At 39.6% G+C, this 23,093-nt stretch overlaps 1 protein-coding gene across 11 annotated transcripts in view; it reads left to right on the top strand.

Annotated features, from left to right (window-relative positions):
* The window catches only part of PCDH15 (protocadherin related 15), a gene marked incomplete at both ends in the record, with an annotated part of 610,552 nt that overhangs the window by 379,995 nt on the left and 207,464 nt on the right, over positions 1-23,093 (top strand). For 10 of the 11 annotated variants that reach the window (XM_080938401.1, XM_080938402.1, XM_080938400.1 and 7 more), the window contains 3 exons: positions 4,496-4,575; positions 10,820-10,913; positions 21,232-21,360. In XM_080938401.1, coding sequence (XP_080794527.1) covers positions 4,496-4,575; positions 10,820-10,913; positions 21,232-21,360 — 303 coding nt within the window. The remainder of the gene's footprint in view (positions 1-4,495; positions 4,576-10,819; positions 10,914-21,231; positions 21,361-23,093) is intronic. The other variant, XM_080938399.1, reaches the window with a different exon arrangement.

Here is a 23,093-nt window from a genome sequence, read left to right as displayed (position 1 = left end):
ACTGAGAACGACATGACAGGGATGTGCATTTATGTAGGCTGTAGTCCTCTAACAAGCAGAGCTGGGGCTAACTGACTCCATTGCCTCCTGTGGGATTCCTTTCTCCTAGCTGGACTCCCTGGTCTGGTCTCCTTGAGAGAGGATGCACTTAGTCCTGCTGAGGCTTGATGTACCAGAACTGGGGTGGGGGCGGGATTGGGCATTCCCTTCTCAGCAACCATACAGTTTGGAAAGAAAAAAGAAAAAGCATTTGGGGAGTTAGACTCTTCCGGTGTACTGTTTTCAACCTTTCTGTATTTTGAAGCATAGTCTTATCCTGTAACGTATTTAGCTACAATTTTCAGAATTGTGTATTGCATATAATACTTACTTCACATGTTTGGAATATGTAATAAGTAGACCTTTTGAACATAATCTCATTTCAAGAGGTAGTTTCTATATCAGAACAAAATACCAAAGTAACACTCCTTCAGTAAATAAGGAATACACCTTCACCTATACCAAAACATATTTACAAATACACCGTCTTATCAAAGGACCAGCAGCTTAACACCAGGAGAAGGCACACGTTTTACGACAGTCCTACATAGAGCGAGACTGTGCCTTTTGCACAGCATATTCATAAACAAGGCATCTAACACATAAAAGAAAAAGAGGGGGTCAAAAAGAATACGATCCTGTTATGCTAAACTGAAAATTTCAGTTCTTGCTTTCAAGTAGTTAATAGCACCAGTCAGTGAGTGCTTTATCTTCCCCCCACCTTGATTTACTTATATATTTGCAACCCTCTTCCTCCTTCTCCTCCCAGTTCCTCCCTCCCACCCCTCCTCAAGCTCTCCTTTCCCTCTTCTGGAAAGAGAATGACCACCCCAGTCTCCTGCCTGAACCCCAAGCCCTGGCACATTAAGTCTCAGCAGGACTAAATGTATTCTTTCCCACTGAGGTCAGACCAGGCATCCCAGCTAGGAGAAAGGGGTTCCAAAGGGAGGCAACAGAGCCAGAGTCAGTCCCCCTCTATTTGTTAGAGGACCCACATGGAGACCACGGTGCACATGTGCTACATAGGTGTGGGGGGCTAGGTCCAGCCCATATACACCATTTAGTTTATGGTTCAGTCTCTGGGAGTGCCCCTGCCAAGAGTCCAAGTTAGTTAACTCTGTTGTGGTGTACTTGACCCCTCTGCCCACCTCAATCCTATCCCCCACTCTTCCACAAGACTCCCTGAGCTCCACTTACATGGGTTTCTGCATCTGTTTCTATCCACTGCTGGATGAAGCCTCTCAGTTAAAATGTGTTCATGCATGTATGTAATGACAGTTGATAAAAGAGGATGCCATGAATTTGAAAGAACAGAGAGGAGAATATGAGAGAGAACAGAGGGAGGAAAGGGGAGGGAGAAATTATGTGATTATATTGCAATCTCAAAAATAAAAAGCAAAAAAAACTGGGGACCTCGCAGACGATAAATTAAGTCATCTAATTGAAATAACTACAAAGGAGTTGTTTTCAAAGGTACTGTTTGTCCTTCGAGCAATTATTAAAGAAAAACTTAGCTCTCTTAGAGCTATTAAATTGAACACGTATTGGCAAATAGATGGCTAAATGTCATCCCCTGCTATCTGTCCAAAGTCAACATCATTCAGTCATTTAGCCTGAGGTCAGTGGACAGGCAAACATCAGTTAGCATCTTTTGTGTGCCAAGCTAGCAAATTCGTGGATCTTCCCAACACCCACCGGGAGTTCTGCCTCCCCCTGCATCCACTCCAGACAGTATTGCTCTTAAAGGTCTGCATTTCTCCTACGCCATATACAAGTAGCAGGGCTTCACACACTAAGTAATGCTGTCCTGATAACTCTTATTAGGGGAGAACTTACCATCGTCTCTAGATGTCCTTCGTGAGTTTTTTCCACAAGGATCTGAAAACTCTGCATTGGAATTAACTATTCTCTTTTGCCTTTGCTCCCTGGTACCCTTTATGCAAAGTAGGTAGAGGTTTATGTGCACTGTTCATGACTGAGCTTCCAGTGTTTGATGTCGGCGGAATGCTTCATAAAAAACGAGGCTAGCTAAGGAGCAAATACAACATTCACTATTTTCCTTTTTAAAACTTACATATGTGAATAAAGTCATACAGCATTCACAGATCCCACCCTCAGGAACACGACATATAGTTACCCCTGCATATTAAAGGACTCATGGGCTGGCCTGTGAGATAGCTCAGTGGGTAAAGGTGCTGCCACCAAGTCTGATGACTGAATTAGGTGCGCAGGGCCCACACATTGGAAGGAGAGAATTGGTTCATAAAACGTGTCCTCTGACCTCCATACTTATGCCTTGTCATATCTGTCACAATAAATATATATTGATATGCCACATATATCAATATATATAATATATTAATACATAATATATCAATATATTATATAAGTATAATTTATATAAATCATGAGTTTATATAATATAGACATAAGTTTATATTAAATTATATTTGTTATATATGATTATATATTAATACATTATAATATATAAATGTAGTGGATCTTATATATCACATATATATAAGATTCAATACTCTGAGATGGAAGTGTAGCTCAGTGGTAGAGTACTTAGCAGTCAGAGGGCCCGGGTTCTATTCCCAATAGTGCAAACAAAGATTCATTATTGATCAAGTCATAATCATGTGTACACAGAATGCCTGTTTCAGAACCTATATCCTTCCAATTTTGAAAACTTAGAGTGATAACCTGTTGTGGAAGAAGAAAAGAAAAAGAACAGCACACAAGAGGACACAAAGCCCAGCTACAAACCAATGAGCAAACAAAAAGGGGGTTGGGAACGGGGACCACAGAGCAAGTAGCAAAGTTTTAGTGTCAACTCTGCAGTAATAGGAGGCACTTTCCAAACTGTTACAGGAAACAAAAGGGAATAGTCACCAAGTAAAGGTGACTTTTATGGGATTTGCTGTAGTTAACATCATAAAATTTAGAATTGTATATTATATTAAAATGTCATGTTTCCCAAGTTTTCCTTATCCTTTTCTGTATATGTTCCATTTTCTTTGTATAGGTGTACATATGGCATAGCATTTACCTGAAGAAATAATGCCTGGGCCTCAGAGAGATAAACACTTTGTTAAGGTAGTTGAGGACTGATCATTGTGAGTGTGTAAGAGCCTAACCTGGGCTTGCTGCTAAAATGCTATTTATCGCTCTACTGGAGAAATAAGTTCAAGGAAGATCCTGGTGCAATCATCCAGATATGGCAAGCACTTCAAAAACAGCCAATGGAACTTGCCAACGAGTTAGACTGGGAATGAGGTTGAGTGACTGGGGTGGAAGTATGTAAAATGTGCCAGCCTGAGAAGGCAGAAGGATGAGGGATGTAGGGATGGAAGATGAGCAAAGAGATGAGTCAGAGAATAGAAGCATTGCTCCTCTCTGAGATACGAGGCAAGGAAAGCAATGGGTTTGTTTTATTACCATTACAGGTATTCATTTGTGCATACAGGGGGTCGCATGATCACCCACATTCTATAGTATGCATAGAATGGTCAGAGGACACATCCTATAGTTGACTACTGGAAGAGCCAGTTATCTTCTTATGCTATATAGCTCCAGGGGAGTGTAGGCTCTCTGGCAGGTACCTTGACTCCCAGCCATCTTGCTGGCCCAGCAGCAGACTCTTGTTAGTTTCATAAATGAGGCAGAGGCAGAAGAATGTGAATCAGATTAGATGGAATCTTGTAAGGCAGGCTATGGATGCTTCATCACAAACCAGAGTGTAGCTATATAGATGTCTCTGGTGACAATGCAGGAGTTTCTAGTTATCGCTGTTCTGTGGCTGTTTAGGATGTTGCATATTCTGGTCATATAACATGTCTGATAGGTTGGCCAACCAGTAGAAATAGATTACCTGTCCACTGGGACATGGATTGCATACTGAACCATGATTGTCTGGTATACTTATTATAGGACCAAAGTCTAGTAAACACCACTTTCCTGTGTCCCTCAACTTTAAGACACAGTCTGGGCTATCTGGTAACTTGCCAGGGCACAGCCAGGTATCTAATCAGTTACAGACAGTAGCTTAGGGACAGGCTGTGTTTGAACAGAGACAGATACCAGTTGGTCTCAGACTGAAGACACTTCCCTCTCCATAGAATAAGACCAGAGAAGTACCTTGACATCCTTCACAAGTTATATAGGTAGCATTTAATGTATTTCTTTACATTTCAGACATAGATGCCTAAAAATAGAATTTTGTTGACTTATATAAATTAACTTTTATTATTATTACATTCCCCCCCCATTCCCTCATACACACATAAAATTCCTTTTACTGTCAGAAACTACAGGTACATGTTAGAAAATGCAAGGTTCGATGTACAATACTTTATTCAGTCTCTTCACAGTAGGGCATATTTTATTTCTTAACACTAATAGTTTGAACATTACTTAACTAGTTTGTAATTGAATTATGTTTTCTTCTCTGAAGGCAACTGATCGAGAAGGCGACCCAATCACATATGCCATCGAGAACGGAGACCCTCAGCATGTTTTTAATCTTTCAGAAACGTAAGTTACAAGGGAATGATTTATACTTGATCACACTTCCCCCTCCTGTTAATGTCAAACAACATGCTGTTAGCAAGTGGGCAGACTTTTAGCTGTACGTAGTGTTATTTTGCATTTTTTTCTATGAATGTTAATGAGCACTAGGGGGGCAAATCTAAACTCAAAACCTTTCCCTGTAGACTATTTGTTTATCTTAAACAATTGTATGATGTAAAATCTACTGAGGTGGAAAAAATTCACTCACTGGCAAATTGTAGGACTAATTAAGCACCTATAAAGTTGTCAGCTGCTGATAGTGACTAGGGAATTTCTTTAGTGTGCAGCATAACTTGTTCATTTGAAGGGAGGCTTGGGAACCAGGTTCATTATATCTCTTCTAAGATGCAATAAAATCGAAACACCATTCTGGCCTTTTTGTTCTCAACATAGCAGAGATATGCAAGTCACTGGAGATGACATTGGAGAAAATGGTTAATGTGCAGACAGCATGTGCTTCTCAAGGTTGGGGAACTATCTAAAAGAGCAGAACTGAGGTACAGCATCTATTGCCAGGGTCCTCTCTCACTGAAGAAAAGGAGTGGTAACTTAGTTACAATAGGATAGTCACTCCTCTGTCTCTAGAACATGTGGTTCTTAATCAAGTGGGTCATGTGTAGGTCTATTAATCTTACAAGAAAACAATTTAACATAGAGTAGGACTTTATGAGAAAAAGTCAAGCCATTTCAGAAAGCCATGGGTAGACAGTTAATAGTTTCTTCCATTTCTCTGTATTTAAAAGATAGATATATAATTTCTAGTTAACAATAGAAAGTCTTAGCTATTTGAAATTTCCTCCAATGATACACTAAAATCATAAATTGGATACAGTTTATAATTCCCATTAAAAATAAAACTATGTAAAAGGCTGTGTGTTGAAACTATAGAAGTGCTAGGGTAAGAATCCACACCAAGACTGGGATAAAGTTACAAATCCAGAAACACCCTAGTGCTTAACAAATGGAGCTAGAATCCATGCTATCAAGAGAGTTACCCTATCAGCTAGTGAGTTTTGGACACAGTAAGAAAGAGCAAAGTCTTCACATCATTCTTAAAAATTAATTTAAAATGGGTTGCACAAGAAGTAAGACTTCAGAACTCTGAGAAGGAAAGACTCACCATATGAATTAGGCAATGAGCTGACTACATGTGTAGAGCAAAATTCCCAAAGGGAGTAGACGGGAACTCATCCCCAAATTTAAAAACAAATATGTCTCAAGAGGTACCATCCATTGAAATGAAAGGCCACCTATACATTTATGTAAAATACATTAAATACTGTATATGATAACAATCATATATCAAAAAATGCATTAAAACAAAGGAAAAAGAGACAGAACCTGATTAAAAATAGACAAAGATATAAAGAGACACTCTTCTCTCCCCTTTATTCACTCATTTCTAGACCCCTCTCTGTGTGTATACGTGTGTGTGTGTGTGTGTGTATGCATGTGTATGTGTGTGTGTGTGTGTGTGTGTGTGTGTGTGTGTGTAAATGGTAGTCAATATAGCAAATGCAAGTTAAAGCTGTAAAGATGTAGCAGGAGTTCATATCCAGTTAAAAAGAATATGAAGATCAAGCAAGAGCCAGAACATGGAGACACTGGAACCCCTCACGGGTTCCTATGAAGAATATATGCTACAACTTGTCTCCACAGGTTAAATATTCTATCTATGTAAGAAATCAATTTTCTCCATGTTTACTCAGCAGAACTAAAATTGTACCTTTGTGTAAAATATGAAAAATAGTCCTCATTGCAAACATATATGTGGACAGAGTAGAAACAGCTCACATATCCCTCCACCAATGAGTAAGCGGTATTGTTAAGCTATGCAATGGATTGTTATTCATTGATCAAAGGGAATGAACATCTGGAACATGATTCAATATGAACATACCTTGAAAATACAACTCTAAGTGATATTAGCCAGTAATTGATTCAAAATTATTAAATGATTCTATTTCCATTTCTTGAAAGTACACAGAATAGGCACACACATTCATGTGGGGACATGAACACATACACACACACACACACACACACACACACACACACACACACAGATCTCCTTGGAGGAGAGTGAACAGGATGAATTTAGCATGGCTGTTTCATCTCTCTACTTGGCAGATGTAGATGTATCTGCCCAATATTACACTATGCACATAGACAACAATGTCTTTACTCTTTCATTAGTGGGACTTTGAGTTAAATTTATCCCATTTGGTAATCGACACTGGTGAACACAGGTATGTGTCTGAGTTCATGAATCGGGGTTTGTTTTCTTTGACTATATACACAGAAGTATAATTTGGGTGGGGCTTATTGTAATTTGGTTCCTTAATTATTCAGGGTCTACATGATTTTATAGTCTCAGCACCAAATGGCAAGTTTCTGAACCACTGCGCATTCTCACTGGGGATGTCAGGATTCTAATCCCCCCATAACACTGCCAACAATGGCTTTTCTTCTGTACTTCTAACTATCAGTCGATGTGAAGGGATGGTTCCGTGAGGCCTTTATCTGTGTGTCCTGCATGAGTAAATGGTGAGGTTGAACATCTCCAGGAACCCATTCTCTGGGTACTTTCCTTGGAAAACCATCATCTCAGTACCATTGTTACTGAACTGGGTCCCTTCTCGGTTCTGTGAGCCCCTTAGAGTTCTGAAGCCACGTGCTTGCTGGACATAGAATGCCAAAACATTTTCTTCTTCTATATCACCTTCTCACTTCATTTGGTGATGCTTTCTGATGAAAAATTTTATATTTTGATAGAGTCTCATATAATTATTATAGCTTCAGGGTCTGCAATGATTAAACCGAATGTGTTAACTGCATAATGGTAGGAAATGAAATGAAAAAAAGCTCCTATGGCAACACTGTGATGCTCAGACCATCCTGTAAACTGTGTGCTAAGTTCTTCTAGGATAGTGAGGCTCAGTTGTGCTTTTTGTCCACTGTTAGGTGCTTTCTTGCCTTTGGTCATCTTAAAGAACACCTGGTGACTTTGCTTTCTAGTATGAGTTCTGAGTCCGGCAAGTGAAGTGCTGAATACCATGTTTAGGGCAGCCAGCTAGTTTTAGATAAGACAGCTGCAATCCATTGTGAAAAGACATAGGTGTAAACGTAAGTAGATTCTGGAGCACGAGTTCTTTTTACACTCTCAAGACCAATGGTTCTCAACCTTCCTACTACTGCTAATTAAAAACGTTTGATACAGCTCGCCATGTTGTGGTCATCTCCAACCATAAAATTATCTTCTTTGCTACTTCCTACCTGTAATTCTGCTACTGCTATGAATTGTAAAGTGAAGATCTGGTATGCAGAATGATTGGATAAGCGAACCCTGCAAAAGGGTCATTTGAACCAACAGAGGTCACACCCACAAGTCGACAGTTGTTCAAGACCAGTGTGGGCCAGGAAGATTAGAAGAAAAAAAAAAAAAGGTCTCCAATCATTGTTAACTTACCTTTTCCTCTTTTGCACCTTCATCTGTGTTATGTAAATATTTGACTGCCATCATCATTCCATCCAAGTTGGGTCTGACTCTGGCTGCTTTGAAGCTTTGATGTTCTGTGGGAGAGATGCTGTCTTGGAGTTGCCTCCTTCACGGCACTGACTGCCTTCACTTCTGAGCGGTGTTTTCAGTTCTGAGAAACTTAATTAGCAATATTAATAGGATAATCAGAGCCAATGCTTATGTACCATACCATGTTTTTTTTTTTTTTAATTTTTTTTTTTTGAACTCCTGGTGTGGACCATGTTTCCTGTTCTTGTGGCCTCCACCAGCTAGTGGGACTGTTTCCCTAAGGCCAGCTTTACCATGAGAGATGTCCACATTATTTTCCATGGACACATCCTTCTGCTCTGAATACTCAAAGATACTCTCTACCTTTCATTTCCTTGACATCTATTCCCTCACCACCACTGAGTCACAAGTCATACAGTGCTTCATCTCTGTGTCTTTTATAAAAAAGAGAAAAAAGCCAAGGAAATGTTTGGTGGAGGCACAGTATGGTGTAGGGGAGGGGATGCCTCTGTGGGCCAATGCTGAAGCGTTCCCCCTAAGGTACCAGACATACAAAGGATATTATATAGGAATAGAGTTTACTTAGGGCATGGGGAGGGGAATTGAGGGGGTAGTGGAGACAGAGACAGACAGAGAGAGAGAGAGAGAGAGGGAGAGAGAGAGAGAGAGAGAGAGAGAGAGAGAATGGAAGTATAGACCAGCCTTGAGTACATAAAGAGAGAGAGGGTGAGAGGAAGAGAAAAGGGACAGGAAGGGAAGAGGGAAAAAGAGTAAGAAGAGCAAGAGAAGAGAAGAGAGAGAGGAGGGGGCTAGCAGCCTCTTTTATAGTGAGTCAGGCACACCTGGCTGTTGCCAGGAAACTGTGGGGTGGAGCCTAAAAGGAATGCCAGCATTCTCCATCATCATATAAATAAGAAAAAAAGTAGTTATTTATGTAAAAAACTGGCCCAAGACAGAAAGTCTAGTCACTTTCTGCATTCACACCCAAGGAGAGTTTTGGAGAAGTGAAGGTGTATAGCCACCTAAAGCCGATCGAGAGCAGAAATAATTCATTTTTCTCTATATTGAACATGGCGAGGTTGACAGACCTCCCACTTCTTAAGTTTCTCCTAAGTACGTTTGAAAAGCCAAAACTGCCTTCCTTTTCTCCTTGAGCCTTATTGAAAGGATGAGATTTCTTGAGGCGCCTGCAGTGTGCGGCATTGAAACAAACCTGAGGACTGTGAAGGAGCTCTGACAGTGCTTTGCTGTTATTTTGACTAAACGGTTGGTTTTCAGTCGGCGTTTTGTAGTGCTGCCCCGTGTTCTGGGAGCTTCCAAAGTCTGTGTCATCAACAGAAATTCAGCCAGATTAGTTTCTGCACCCTGTGCCTTCCACTCAAGCCTTTGACTATGAGCTCGCTAATCTTTGTCATGGGTATCATAGGAATCCCTGTTTCTGAATCAAGTACTTAAGTCAAAACAGAGCCTATTTATCAATCAGAAGCAAACTGAGTTTTTCTACTTGATTAATATCTTAATGGTTTATTGCCTTAAGGTTAATGTTCTTCATAGTGGAGGCTTAATGAAAAATCTAGTGCAAAACCCTAAAACACATGTTGAGTTTATTTTGAAGTCTAATTTGGTAAATATATCACATCGGAGAGAAGTATACAGAAGCGCTTATTCTGGGGAGTAAGGGGCAGAATTAAATAATTCTAAAACTGAGAACTTATTCAATTATTGTTTGTAACTTATTATGAATCCTCTGGGGAGTCACTCTAAATGCAGAAAAATAAGAATATGATGTAATTTCTAACATATCCCCAAACATTCATTTAAAATTATTAAATGAGCAGATGAACACTAATTAGAATGTATTATAAGTGTAATTATAATCTATTATAATGAGTGTAAACTATACAGTATGACTCCTCTTTATAAAACAGTTGCAAACTTAAATACGCTTATGAAACAAAGAAATATTAATAACCTGACACATAGTCTACAGATTTAATATAATCTATGAATTATCTGATTTCGCCTAAGTTCCATCAGTGGCAAGTGCGCAGGAAAATGAGCTTTATCACAGAACTTGACAAAGGGAAAAAAATGTCTTCCACCTCCAGCATGCGTAGTTTGCAATGAATAAGAAAACAATGTGTGTTCTTTATAAAGGACTTAGAATTATGACATTGCTTAGAAACAAAGGTGCATGTACTTTTGAATTGCTTGATTATTTCCCCTAGAATCATCACTGAGATCACATTCAGGTTTATAGTTTCCTGTTATTGCTAAGACTCTCAATAGCTCTAAAGAGCTGTTCCCTGTCTAAACATGAGTCTTAGAGTTTCACTTCAATACTCAGTTTATGATTATAGAGAGTGGATAAAAAAAATCAGAAATCAAAAATAGCTCTTCCCAATTTATCGCCCTTTTTGGCTTTCACCATATATAAGAGAAAACATGCAATTTTTATTTTGGGGGAGAAATGGCAAACCAGTGGGAGAGGGGGACAAGCTGAGGTAAGGGGCCAACTAGAGTGGAGAGTTGGAAGTGGGAAATAGGGGTGAAAGGAGGAAGATGATGATGGAGACAGGGGAGGGGGAGGGGAACCCATCTGAAGAGATCTTCATATCCAAACAGAAAGGAAACAAAAAAGCTTACTTGACACTGGTTTTTGTTTCTTTCTGCCTCTAGCACAGGGATTCTCAGCCTAAGGAAGGCTCTAGACCGAGAGAGCACGGACCGCTACATTCTCATCGTCACAGCCTCTGATGGCAGGCCGGATGGAGTAAGTGTTACCAGAGGGGCGGGAAACGAAAGAGTCCTGTATCCCTGTATCCGTACATCTCTAAAACGTGTGTTACAGCCATAGTAGCCTTATCCGCCCAGAACGAAATGCTCCTTTCTCAAAGGCCTTTCTTAATGGGGGTGTACCCACACTCTGGAAACCGCCCCGGTACCACAGCCTTTGATTTGGGGAACAGAGATGATCACACTCACTGTTTGAGCATTTCAACTCACAGGATATCTCAGCTGAGATTTTTCTCTAGCAGGCATCTTACTGGGTCAGTCAGAAGCAGCATCAGGATGCATTCTGAGGTTTTCTGGGTTGAACATCCTCCACTGAGCACAATTCCTGCAGAGATGGTACCATGACAGGTTGTGTGGATAAATACGTTTAAGTGCATAGAAAATTAGGTCAATTGAGGCCATAGGTTTGACCACAGATTACTTGGGATCTAACAAAATCTGAATGATCTCTGCCTTAAGCTGCACATAATTTTAGGGAGGTAAATTCCCATTTCCCACTTTCACTAGATGTAATCATCAGTTTTAAGAATAAGTACGTGGATTTCACCCTTCCAGAATTATTTTTATTGGCTTGCTTTGTTTCTTTCCTTTCTTTTATACTTAGGTGTTTGAACCTAGAGCCTGGCCTGAGTCTTTCTTTATCACAGATCACAACCACAGTAGTCCAGAATTAAAACTCATTTATCTATGTTCTTTCAATTACTTTGGTCATAGCTTCCATATATGGATTTCAAAGCCTTATAGTGTTTCTGACATTGGTAATAGTTTATTCACTATTTTTTTGTTTTCTTTTCTATTGTCATCTTTCGTGTGTGTGTGTGTGTGTGTGTGTGTGTGTGTACACAGATTTGTGTGCATCTGTGTGGTTTCACATAAGTACACAAGTGCAGGGCAGAGGTCAACCTCAGGCCTTGGCTCAGGACCTGTCCACCTTGTTTTCTGAGGCAGAGTCTCTCACTGGATTTCCGGTTAAGATGGCAAGCCATTGAGCCCAAAGGATCTGTGTGTCTTACTACAGAGATGCCAATGTGAAAACATACAAACTTGTAGGAACATACTCAGCTTTTTACATGGATTCCTGTGCTTGCAATACATGGATTTCACACATGGGAATCATCTCCACATCCCCTGTTTTTTTTTTTTTTTTTTTTTTTTTCCTTTTGACTCCTTTTGTCAACTGCTTATGTGTCAACTCAGCAAAGTTGCTAGGAACAATTCAACCCATGAGATAAACACATGCAGGTCAGCCAGTTCAATAGTAATTTCCCTAGTTTCCTTGACATGACTTCTTTGCTCTTAGGATGAGCATAAGAGAATGTGCTTCTAATATTTATATCCAGGGTATTGCTGAGAAAAATCTGCCAAGATGAAACCATGTCAAATTCATATCTAATATAGTAACCTTCATAAAAAATAAAAACAGAGATAATTGGTAATGAAAATCTCTTCTAAAAACAATTTGGACTTTTAAAGGAGTTTGATAAGTACTATGCAGAAAATAAAACGTATAGTTGAAAGAATATGAGACAAACGGGTGGCTGGAGGAAATCAGCTCAAGATTGCTTTTGTTGAACTGAAGAGATGGCTCAGTGGTTAGAGCACTGACTGCTCTGCCAGAGGTCCTGAGTTCAAATCCCAGCAACCACATGGTGGCTCACAACCATCTGTAATGGGATCTGATACAATCTTATTACACTCGTCTAGTGTGTCTGAGACAGCTACAGTGTACTTATATATAATAAATATTTTTAGAAAGATTGCTTTTCTTCACAGAACATGTCTCATTTGTAGAGTGTCATTGTTACGTGAAGGTGCAGGAATCAGAGTCTCTAGAAGAAACCTGGAACTTGACTCATGATTAAACATTCCTGAGTCTCCTGAGGAGCTAATGGCTGAGAGGCAGTACTGAGAAAAAGAAGGAGGGGTTATTTAAATAATTGTTTAAAGGGCATAATTAGGGTTAAGTGACATTCAGGTACAGGACATTCAGATACAGTAAAAAAGCAAAGTATACACATAGCCTTGGGGTAAGTCACATTGTCAGTTGGAAATTAACAGGCGTGGATATTTTAGGTCTAGCCTTAAAAATAAAAAGGCACAGATAAGGGAAGAGATGAAGACTAGCTAGCATGTCCTGTGTCTGGAGCAGGCACTATCTGCTAAGCGTGACGGGGCTCATTCATGCAAGCTGCATATTACAGCTATTCTGTTACAACAGGGTGTTTTCTGTCAACCACACGTGTTTCTCAGTTCTGCTTTTCTGGTCTTAGCGAGTCGAGGTTTCCATTCTCTCCTTCTTTAATCACTAAGACCTCATTCAGCTTTAAGAGCCTATTGCTTTGGGGAAAGTCCTTAACTATTTTCAAAACATTGTATTGAAAATATTGAAGTATTTGTATTTGAATAATTTGATCGTATATATGGGGGAGGGTTGTGCACTTGAGACCACAGATCCTGAGAAGTCCAGAAAAGAACACTGGATGCCCTGGTGCTGAATTTACAAAGTTACAGGCAGTATGCTGGAGCTGAGGATAGGAACTTGCCAAAAGCAACAAATGTTTTAAACTGCTGAGACTTCTCTCTAGAGCTTGGAAATACATTTTTACAGGAGCCCGTAGAGCCAGCACCTGAAGAACAAATGATACAAAAATATCCTGATGTGATACAATGTATCCTAATGCAATGCAATGTATCCTAATGTATCCTGGGTTCTAATAACACCTTTCTCACTTACAGTTTTTAACTTAAATCTTTTGTGTGTCCATAATAATCATCATGCAATTCAAAATAAATAATGAACATGAACCAGGGGTAGTTAACTAAAGAAAAAAATAAGTGAAATTAAATGGAATAAAATTAATTGCCAGGCCAAAAATAAATTTTAATGAAAATTCTCTGTCTCATTAAATAGTGATGGGAATATAGAGACTACTCATGGTGTGTTTCTTGTTTTAGTTTGGGAGAGGATGTTTTTGAAATTTTATTTGACTTTTTCCTAATTTTTCTTTTCTGTCTTCATTTGGAGTAATTAAAAACCTTAGAAAGCTAACTATAGCTTAATATGATAGATGTGTGGATTTCATTAACCATCACAGGCATAAGTCATTTTTCACATATTAATTATTGCATTCAGCTAGAGTTTCTACTTATTTATGAGTTCACCAAAGTGGAGCTAGAATGGGTTTTGATGGAAAGTCGAGTGTGTTGGTATTTTACATGGTCACACTTTATGGCACGTGCTTGCAGCTAACAGTTCGGAGATCCTCGGACCCTTGCATCTTTTATCCTTTGAAGGGCTTTACACTTACCCTGTCCTTTTAAGAAATGTGTATGTAACGTTTCTTCATTCTGAACTAAGCCTGGTCCAACAAAGCCAAACTAAAACAAAACTTGGCCTGAAAATCTGGGTAAACAGTCTGATCAGTTTGTGGATACAAATTGATCACCACAGATTCCTCTTCCTTCCTCTGACTATCCTTCACATGCACAGAATGTGTCTGCCATCCCTAGGGTGGCTTGAAGTGCAAGGGATGGATGGGCTGAAGAGAGACCATATGCTTTGCCTCTAATCCTTCCAGATCTGTCCCATCATTCCCAGGTGAACCTTTTCTCTGCCCCATCACTAGCAATGGTACTCTATTTTTTTGGTTTTCTCCCTTGAAAATCCTTCCAGCTCAGCCTCAATGGCATAAGAACTTTTTCCAAAATCACAAAGGAAATCCAGTGACCTGAATAAGACTCTTCTGGCTCTCAGTACTGGAGCTTCAAGAGGTTTGCTGTTAAATGCAACACTATTTTACCATGATGTAAAATACCCCCTCTAGGTAGTGTTCCAATTGATGACTGTGCACTTTCTTCTTTATTGGCATTAAAAAAAAAATCTAACTCTTAAATCGTACATCCTAAAAATTAAACCATTAAAATTTTATATTTACAAAAAGGAATGACAAAATATGAATACATTTTTGTTTACTCAGATGCAGGTACTGTGTGTATAATTAGCTCCCCCCCACACACACACACTTTTCTGGTCATCACTGTGGTTCATTGACTTCACAGCTGGGTAAAACTTCCAATTGCTTTCTCTCTATTTGTAGCTTACATAGCAACTTCTGATCCTATGGGAGCTAGTTCTCCCGGAGGATGCTTTCAGATCACTTCCGGGGCTGGGGATGGCAGCATGTGTCCACTTCTTACAGGTCTAGGACCCCATCTAGCACAGGCCAGTGCAAGCCCTGTGGAGGCTGCCAGTCTCTGTGAGTGCCTACTCATCCAAGGCCTGTGCTAAAAATTTATGTCTTCAGCAATGGGGTCTGACCCTCAAGTTTGGGGACACAAGAACAATGATAATAGCCTATATTGCTTTTTCCTCTTCTTGTTAGCCCGCAGCCAACACCTGGAAGGGAGGTTTCCTTTGCTTGCAACTCATGGTTTCCTTAGATGAATCTATGGCTCTGGGGTGAGGGTATTTTTCCTCCGTGTGGGGAATTCTTAGTGTGCTTAAATGGTTGCATAAATACTGTATTTGTCTACATTGTTTTGCATTTTTACTGGATATATTATGTATTTATGTTTTTAATCTTATCCCCTTTACCTGTTCCATCCCTTGCCCATCCCCATCCCCCTGCTTCTATGAGGATGTTCCCCCTCCCACCCACCCACACTCTGGCGTTACCATACTCTGGGGCATTGAGCTTTCACAGGACCAAGGGCTTCTTCTCCCTTTGATGGCAGACAATGCCATCCTCTGCTACATATGCGGCTGGAGCCATGGGTCCCCCCATGTGTACTCTGTGGTTGGGGGTTTAGTCCCTGAGAGCTCTGGGGGTGATCTGGTTGGTGGATATTCTTGTTCTTCCTACTGGATTGCAAACATTTTTTTTCAAGCACTCCTATGGATATTTCTGCCTTTCTCCTCCACCTATGTGTCTATTTCTGTACCTTTTCCCAGGTTAAAGTAGCCAGTGCCCCCCATTTTTCCCATATCTCCTTTCATAGACTCCATGTCCTGCTGTCCCTCTCTAGAGATCCTTCTCTTGTACCCTCTCCCAGCGAGCCCTTTTTACTTTCATGGCATCTGCAGCTCCTTCAGGCTCTACACTTGCATGGCAAGCTTCCGAGTTGGACACAACAAATAAGAAGACTGTTTTTCTGGGTCTAGTTCTATCTCCTTGTCTTTCAGTGCTCACGATCTCATGTTTTCTTTACCACTGGATAATATCTATAGTGTATATGTGCCTCATTTTTAATATCCATCCATCAGTCGAAGGGCACTTAGGTTGTTTCCGTTTATTTCCTAGCTCTTGTGACTAGGGCAGGAATGAACATGGCCAATTAAGTATCTTGGAAGTAGGGTGTTGGGTCCTCTGGGCATATGCCAGGAAGTGGTATATCTGGGTCACATGATAGATTTAGTTTTAGCTTTGGGGGAATTCTCCACACAGATTTTCACAGTGGGTACCCAGTTTGCAGCCCAGTCAACAGCAAATGGCAGCTCCCCTTCACTCACACCCTCACCAGCATTTGATGCCCGTTGTTGTACACATTTTGTCCATTCTGATGGGAGTAAGATGAGGTCTCAAAGTTGTCTTAATTTACATTTCCCTATTTGCTAAGGATGTTGAATACATTTTGAACTATTTCTCTTTTATTAGCTATTTATTTACATTTCAAATGTGGTCCCCTTCCCATTTTCCACTCTGCAAACCCCCTATCCCATCCCCGCTCCTCCCTGCCCCTATGAGGGTGCACCCCAACCCAACAACTCCTATCTAACCACCCTAGTATTCCCCTACAATGGGGCATAGAGCCTCCACAAGACCAAGGACATCCCTTCTTATTGATGTCAGATAAGTCAATCCTTTGCTACATATGCAGCTAGAGCCATGGGTCCTACTGTGTGTACACTTTAAATGGTAGGTTTGCTGCTGGGAGCTTTGGGGGATCCAGTTAGTTGATATTGTTGTTCTTCCTTTGGGGTTGCAATCCCCTTCAGCTCCTTCAGTCCTTCCCCTAACTCTTCCATTGGGGTCCCAGAGCTCAATCTGTGGTTGGTGTGAGCATCCACATCTGTATTGGTCAAGCTCTGGCAGAGCTTCTTGGGGGACAGCTATACAAAACTACTGTCAGCAATTGCTTTTTGGCGTCACCAATTGTGACTGGGTTTGGTGGCTGCATATAGAATAAATCCGCAGATGGGGTGGTCTCTGGATGGCCCTTCCTTTACTCTCTGCTCCACGTTTTCCTGAGAGCTCTCTGTTTGGAGCCATAGCTCATTTTCCCCCCTAATTTTTAAAAAAAAAGGTTTTTTTAAATTATTTGTATGTGTATGAGTGTTTTATCTGCACCCATGTATGTGTACCACATACATTCCTGCTACCTATAGAGGTCAGAATAGAGTACTGGGTCATTTGGGACTGGACCTACAGCTGTCAATCACCATAAAGGTGCTATGCAAGACATCACACCTGGTTTTTCTGCAAAAGCAACATGTACTCTCAATCACTGTGCCAAATCACCAGCTCTCCTTCCCACATAGCTCATTTTAAATTGGGTAATATGTAATCTTGATTCTGTTTTTGAGCCCATTGTAGATTTTGGATTAAATATTCAGAATGTACTTTAAAATAGTTTAATTTTTTTTATGTCTCATTGTGTTTTATTTTAAATATATTCTACTTTGTTTTCATTTTTCTTTCTCAGAATAGATACTTTTAGTCATATAATAGATCCTAATTAAGGGTTCTCCTTCTTCTGTAACTTCCAGTGTCTTCCCATATACCCTCCCTTTTTGAACCACCCCCTATGAAGGCTGAAGGGCTGGATTTGTAGCTCTATGGGAAAGTCTTTGTCTAGTATGTACAGAACACTGGTTCAATCTACAGGTTCATGTGTTTCCCCTCCCATTCTCTTATTATACATTTATAAGTATTTTTTCATTTAGAGGTACATAAATAGAAAGGCATCATCTTTTGTTTTACTAATTAATATACTTAACTTTTATCTTAATTATCTTTTACTTTCAAACTATTTTTAATTATTTAAGTAATTAACTTGATAAGATCAATAAAGTTTATAATATAAAAGGCATCAAAAATAATACACATTAGACCAGCATTTTTTAATTGAGAAGTTCTTTGTGTGGATACTTGTTCATAGCTTCTTATACCAAGGTTGCTACATCAGTATCTACGTAAGAGCCAGCACAATCAAAGAAAACAAGTCTATTAAAACGGTTGATATAGAAACACCTTCCTATATTAGTCGAGAATAGAATATAAATTTTTATGTTTTATTTATTGTTAAAAGTAAAAAGCAAAGAGGTAATCAAAATGGGCACCAGCCACAGTTGGACAATGCTCATCGTGTTTATACTGTGATTGTAAGAGATGAAACATTTGAGAAAATAATAAGCCAATTTCTCATTAAGAGTAATTATTTATTAGGTTTGTTTATTTGATATCTGTTTAATGATCATATTACAAATTCACCTGTAGAACTGTGAAAAACAACCTTTTATTATATACCTTTATTAGCATGAACTATGTTCACTTAGTATTAACTTTTAAAACCTAGAATCTCTCCTCAATATGAAATATGATCCATGTTGAATCATAGTGTGACCATCTTCCTTATGAACCTAAAGATTGAAAACACTATGCTCTGTAGCCAAGCAGTCTAGGACTATGTCACCGTGGTCAAAAGAGTACAGCCAGTATATATGAATTATAGCCAGAGTCAAGAGCAGTACTGATGCCCAGGCAACTTTGACACGAGTGTTGTCCCTCTCTTAAGAAATGTTTAAGCTGAAAATTAGCCACCCACGTGGATTCCTGTCACCACCTGTAAAACTCGGAACAATGTCAGGAGGTATGTCCAAGCCCCTTCCAGTACATCCTCCACACCATGATGACTCAGTACCTCTGGATATCAGCCAGCCTCAGGCCAGTCTTCAACAGTGAATCCAGGATGCTCTGAAAGCCTATTCCTTCATGGAATGAAGAACCTAAAAATAATAATAATAAAGATATGTAGGGTGATAAAAATAGATAGATAGGAAATGCAGAGGTGGACATAGAGGTGTCCCTGGAGTTTGAGAAAAGCCAGGATACTAGTGCAACCACTCTAAAGTCTTAGCTTCAAGCTGTCAAACTTAATACCTGTTCACCTTCAGGCAAACTGGGAAATACTGCTGCTATAAAGCATACTTTTAAGAAAAAGATGGTTTCACCTCTAATATAACTAGAAATAACATTTGTTAAAATCTTTTTTTTTTTTTCTGCTACAAAAGCATCGTAGCGTTCTTGGTGAAGGTTTGAGAAATATAGAAATGTTATGAGGGAAAAATAAAACATCTTCACACCATCAAGTCAGAAGAATTTTAATTTCTCTACATAACCTCACAGTATGTATATATGTGTGTGCATTCATTTGTGTGCACCTTTTCAATTAAATGATTTCACTGGAGATCTATGCAGAGAAGTGTACAAATCCCACAACTGGACGGCTCAAAAAATGAGTTTCCAAGGTGAGAGAACATCTGAGGATAGCCCACTGCAAGAAGCAAGCTCTTCATCTCCTGAAAAATATGACTTTGCCATGGTCTAGAACTTTCTCCAGCTCTCATTCTTGCCACCCTATACTGACTCTAATTAGTGTGTAGGATTTGCACCTATGTCAATGAAACCATGTAACTCTGTGTGATTGTGCTTAATTTCTGTTACTCAACCTTATGTTCCTGAATTATACCACAAGGTCCCACATGGCGACTGGGTCACATGTCCTCAGACTCTACCCATGCGTATTCCATGCATGAAACACTTATTAATATCTGTTAAAGATGGACATTGGGTATTTTCCAGATTGGGGCTACTGGATGCTGTGGTGACCCTCTTGATGTCTTTAAGTCAGAGTTTGATTGAACACCACATGCATATAAATCACATACATGTAGCCCTAATTTATGAAGGCGTGAGTCATCAGTGCACATAAATAAAGAAGCCACCCACATCCAGCACCTCTCTGTGCTTTAAGCGTCAGCTGAACCTGTTATAGAGTAGAAATAAAGGTTTAAGTACCTTTCTATGGAAGGTTGCTCTTGATTTCATTTTGTAGAGGCAGTTTAAACTCAGGTCTTGGAATCTGGGATTGAATCTGAGTTAAGGCATCATGGCTCCTGCAATTCACCAAGAAATTGTATTGTTTGCACCAAAAGCACGGTCTTTAGGCCACTTCACTTTGGCAGCCAGGAGACACTACTTAGTCTCTGTGCACTTCGTGATGGCCACGCAGCCTTGTCAGAGTCACTCACTACAACAAATTCTCTGTGAGGACTTTAGTTTTGTTGCAAATTACCTACAGGTTAGTAAAACTCCATTGTTTTTAATATAAATTTCTCTGGTGTTCCAGGCTCAATGTGTTTCTAGTTTCTTAAATCAGACTCTTGTGGGATTTTTTTCATTCCCTCTTTTCCTCTTATATCTCATTGACCTGCAATTAAGCAATTAATATTATAGCATATTTCATGTGTTACCTTGAAAGTCAGGGTTTCATCTTTCAATGTTTTCTCTTTGCCCCCAAAAACCTACCACACACCAAGACAGACAGAAGAAGAAGAGGCCAAATTTTGATGGAGGCTCAAGCTCAGGTTACACACAAAGACCCTGAGACCTCAACCTCATAACATTTTCTGGTTCAGTAGGCCAAGATTTCCCTATAAGAAAGGAGCATCCACAGAACTGGGAAGTTTATCTGACACCGAAGTTATTCTCTTGGGACTCAAAGCAACAATAATTTCACAGGGCTCATCTTGATTTAGATGTAAACATTAAAACTTACTAGGGTGATAAATTCTGACAGTATTAGCTTGCCTGAAAAATATTTATATGTCAGGTTATTTGATAGTACACATTTATGTTTTGATTCTATTTGATAGTGTGTATGTTTCTTTTTTAATTGTGAAACACATAGTTGGTGAAAACTACAGGATAGTTCAGTCTATGGATAAAAGGGTATATGTGTGTATAAATAAATGTTCACTAGTCATAAAATGTGAACCAGCTAAAAGTAGTGCAGCCTAAAAGGTAAAGCTAGGAGATACTTAACATCCTCAGAAGATGTGTACCCTATAGAATCATCCATAGCTCTCTTCATCTGTTTTGTTGGTTTGTTTGCTTTTCTGTTCTATGTCATTTTCCTCTGAAAAGATAAGGAACCGAGATGCCTTTCAGATTGAGAAACACCAATGTGGGCACTCAGGTCCTCGCATACTAAATCTTCTTCTCTCTTTCTTTAAGACCTCAACGGCCACTGTGAACATAGTGGTAACAGATGTCAATGATAATGCTCCTGTGTTCGATCCCTATCTGCCCAGAAACCTCTCTGTGGTGGAGGAGGAGGCCAATGCCTTTGTGGGTCAAGTCCGGGTAAGTGGAGTCATCATTGAGTTTAAGAGTTGTTTATTGGAACCTAATTTCTTACATTGTAATTTTGAAAAGAGACATGGATCAAGTAATCTATAAATGACTGTGGGTCACTCTTCATGAACCTTTGGTAGTCAAATCCTGTACATTTGATTTTTACTTGTTATATTTAGTGACATTTGTATAAGTTAACCATTCACCAACATTAGAATTTTCCTTTCTGACATAATCCCTGATATAATCCATGTAAGTTTATTTTCTGGAAAAGAAAACATATTTATAGATCTGTGAATTTTAGTGTATAATTAATTAGGTTTAGAGGTAGGCCTTTCGAATGCAAAATAACAGAATGATAGATTAGAATTCATTTGATGTTATAAACCGGATATTAGATTTTACTCCTTGTGTATTCTGTACATTCTAGGATTAATTTCTAGGTGTGTTCTCCCATTTCCTGTGTGTACATGCTAGGTGCTTTCTGCAGTATTTTCCATCAGTGCCAGAGAAGAGCCCAGCGCTTTGTGTAAATTAGTGGAACACTCATCCATGGAGTCATAGCCTCAACTCTGTAGTTGCCTTTGGCTAACTACCCCATTTCTATTAAGGTGTATCCACGTTCTCATACTTGCTCTGTGCTTAGTCTCTAGCAAAGCTCATGGTTTGGAAGCCACAGTACAAGAGATAGATATAGAGACAGATAGTGTCCTCTGAAGCTCCTTCTGTAGATGAAGCATGGAGGTGTCCTTGGGGACATCGGTAAGACGTACTCCTTTGAGAAGGCTGAGGAAAGTAACATTATAAGCACAGGCTACTGATCTAGTGCTGCCTGTGCCCTGGTCTACTCACCAACCAACCCTACCTGTTCTTGGGGATTGAAGGTGAGGTGGCAGAGACTCAACAACACAGACTCTGGGAGCAGGTGAGAAATGTCACAGAAAGCTTATCTGAGCACTGCTGCAAGCTCCTTTAATACCCTCCACCCAATCCCCATTGGTCCAAAGAAAACATCTCTTCTAAACAGCAGTTCCTGATTGGCTGGCATTGTCTGATGCTGGCCCCAGCATTTATGTAGAGATGTATGCTGTTCCTCCTACATTTAGCTCAGTTTTTAGCTAAGATTAAGCAGTTCACTGGGCATCAAGTGAGAACAAACATAACACAGTCATGTAGCTCAGCAGCCTACCCATGTCTGGATGCAGGATTCTCTTCTAAGAGAATTCCCCAAAGGAATAAAAAACCTCCTACAAGGTTCCTCCTTTCAAAGAGATTGCCATCTTCTAGCAGTACTGGCTTGGGGACAATTTTTCAGCATAAGGACTCTGAGAGGACATTCATTCAAGCCCTATACCTAACAAGAAATGAGAGTCAGTAACCCAGACCCCAAATCCAAGTGTCAGATCATGTTCTATCTCTCTTTGTGCTCACTTTGTCAAAGGACTCTGGATGGTTCTCTGAATAGGCATCTTCTAGAATTTTGCTGCATTTTAACCAAGCATTGAGTCTCATGTTTAGTAGAATCTACTGACTATGGATGAAGTTTTCTTTAAGTGCTATTATAGATGTTAATAAGGCTTTCTCACCAGGTCCTATGATTTCCCCACCATTATCATGTGTGTATATATGTGCTTATGTATGCATGTATGTATGTGTGTGTGTGCATGTGTAGGTATGTGTGCATTTATGTTGTGTACCTACATGTGTACATGTGTGCATATATATGTATATATGCTTCTGTG

The sequence above is a fragment of the Micromys minutus genome (genome assembly GCF_963924665.1).
Source record: "Micromys minutus genome assembly, chromosome: 25".
Lineage (NCBI taxonomy): Eukaryota > Metazoa > Chordata > Mammalia > Rodentia > Muridae > Micromys > Micromys minutus.
The sequence above is the reverse complement of the archived record's forward strand: the minus strand, read 5'-3'. Positions and strand labels throughout refer to the sequence as shown.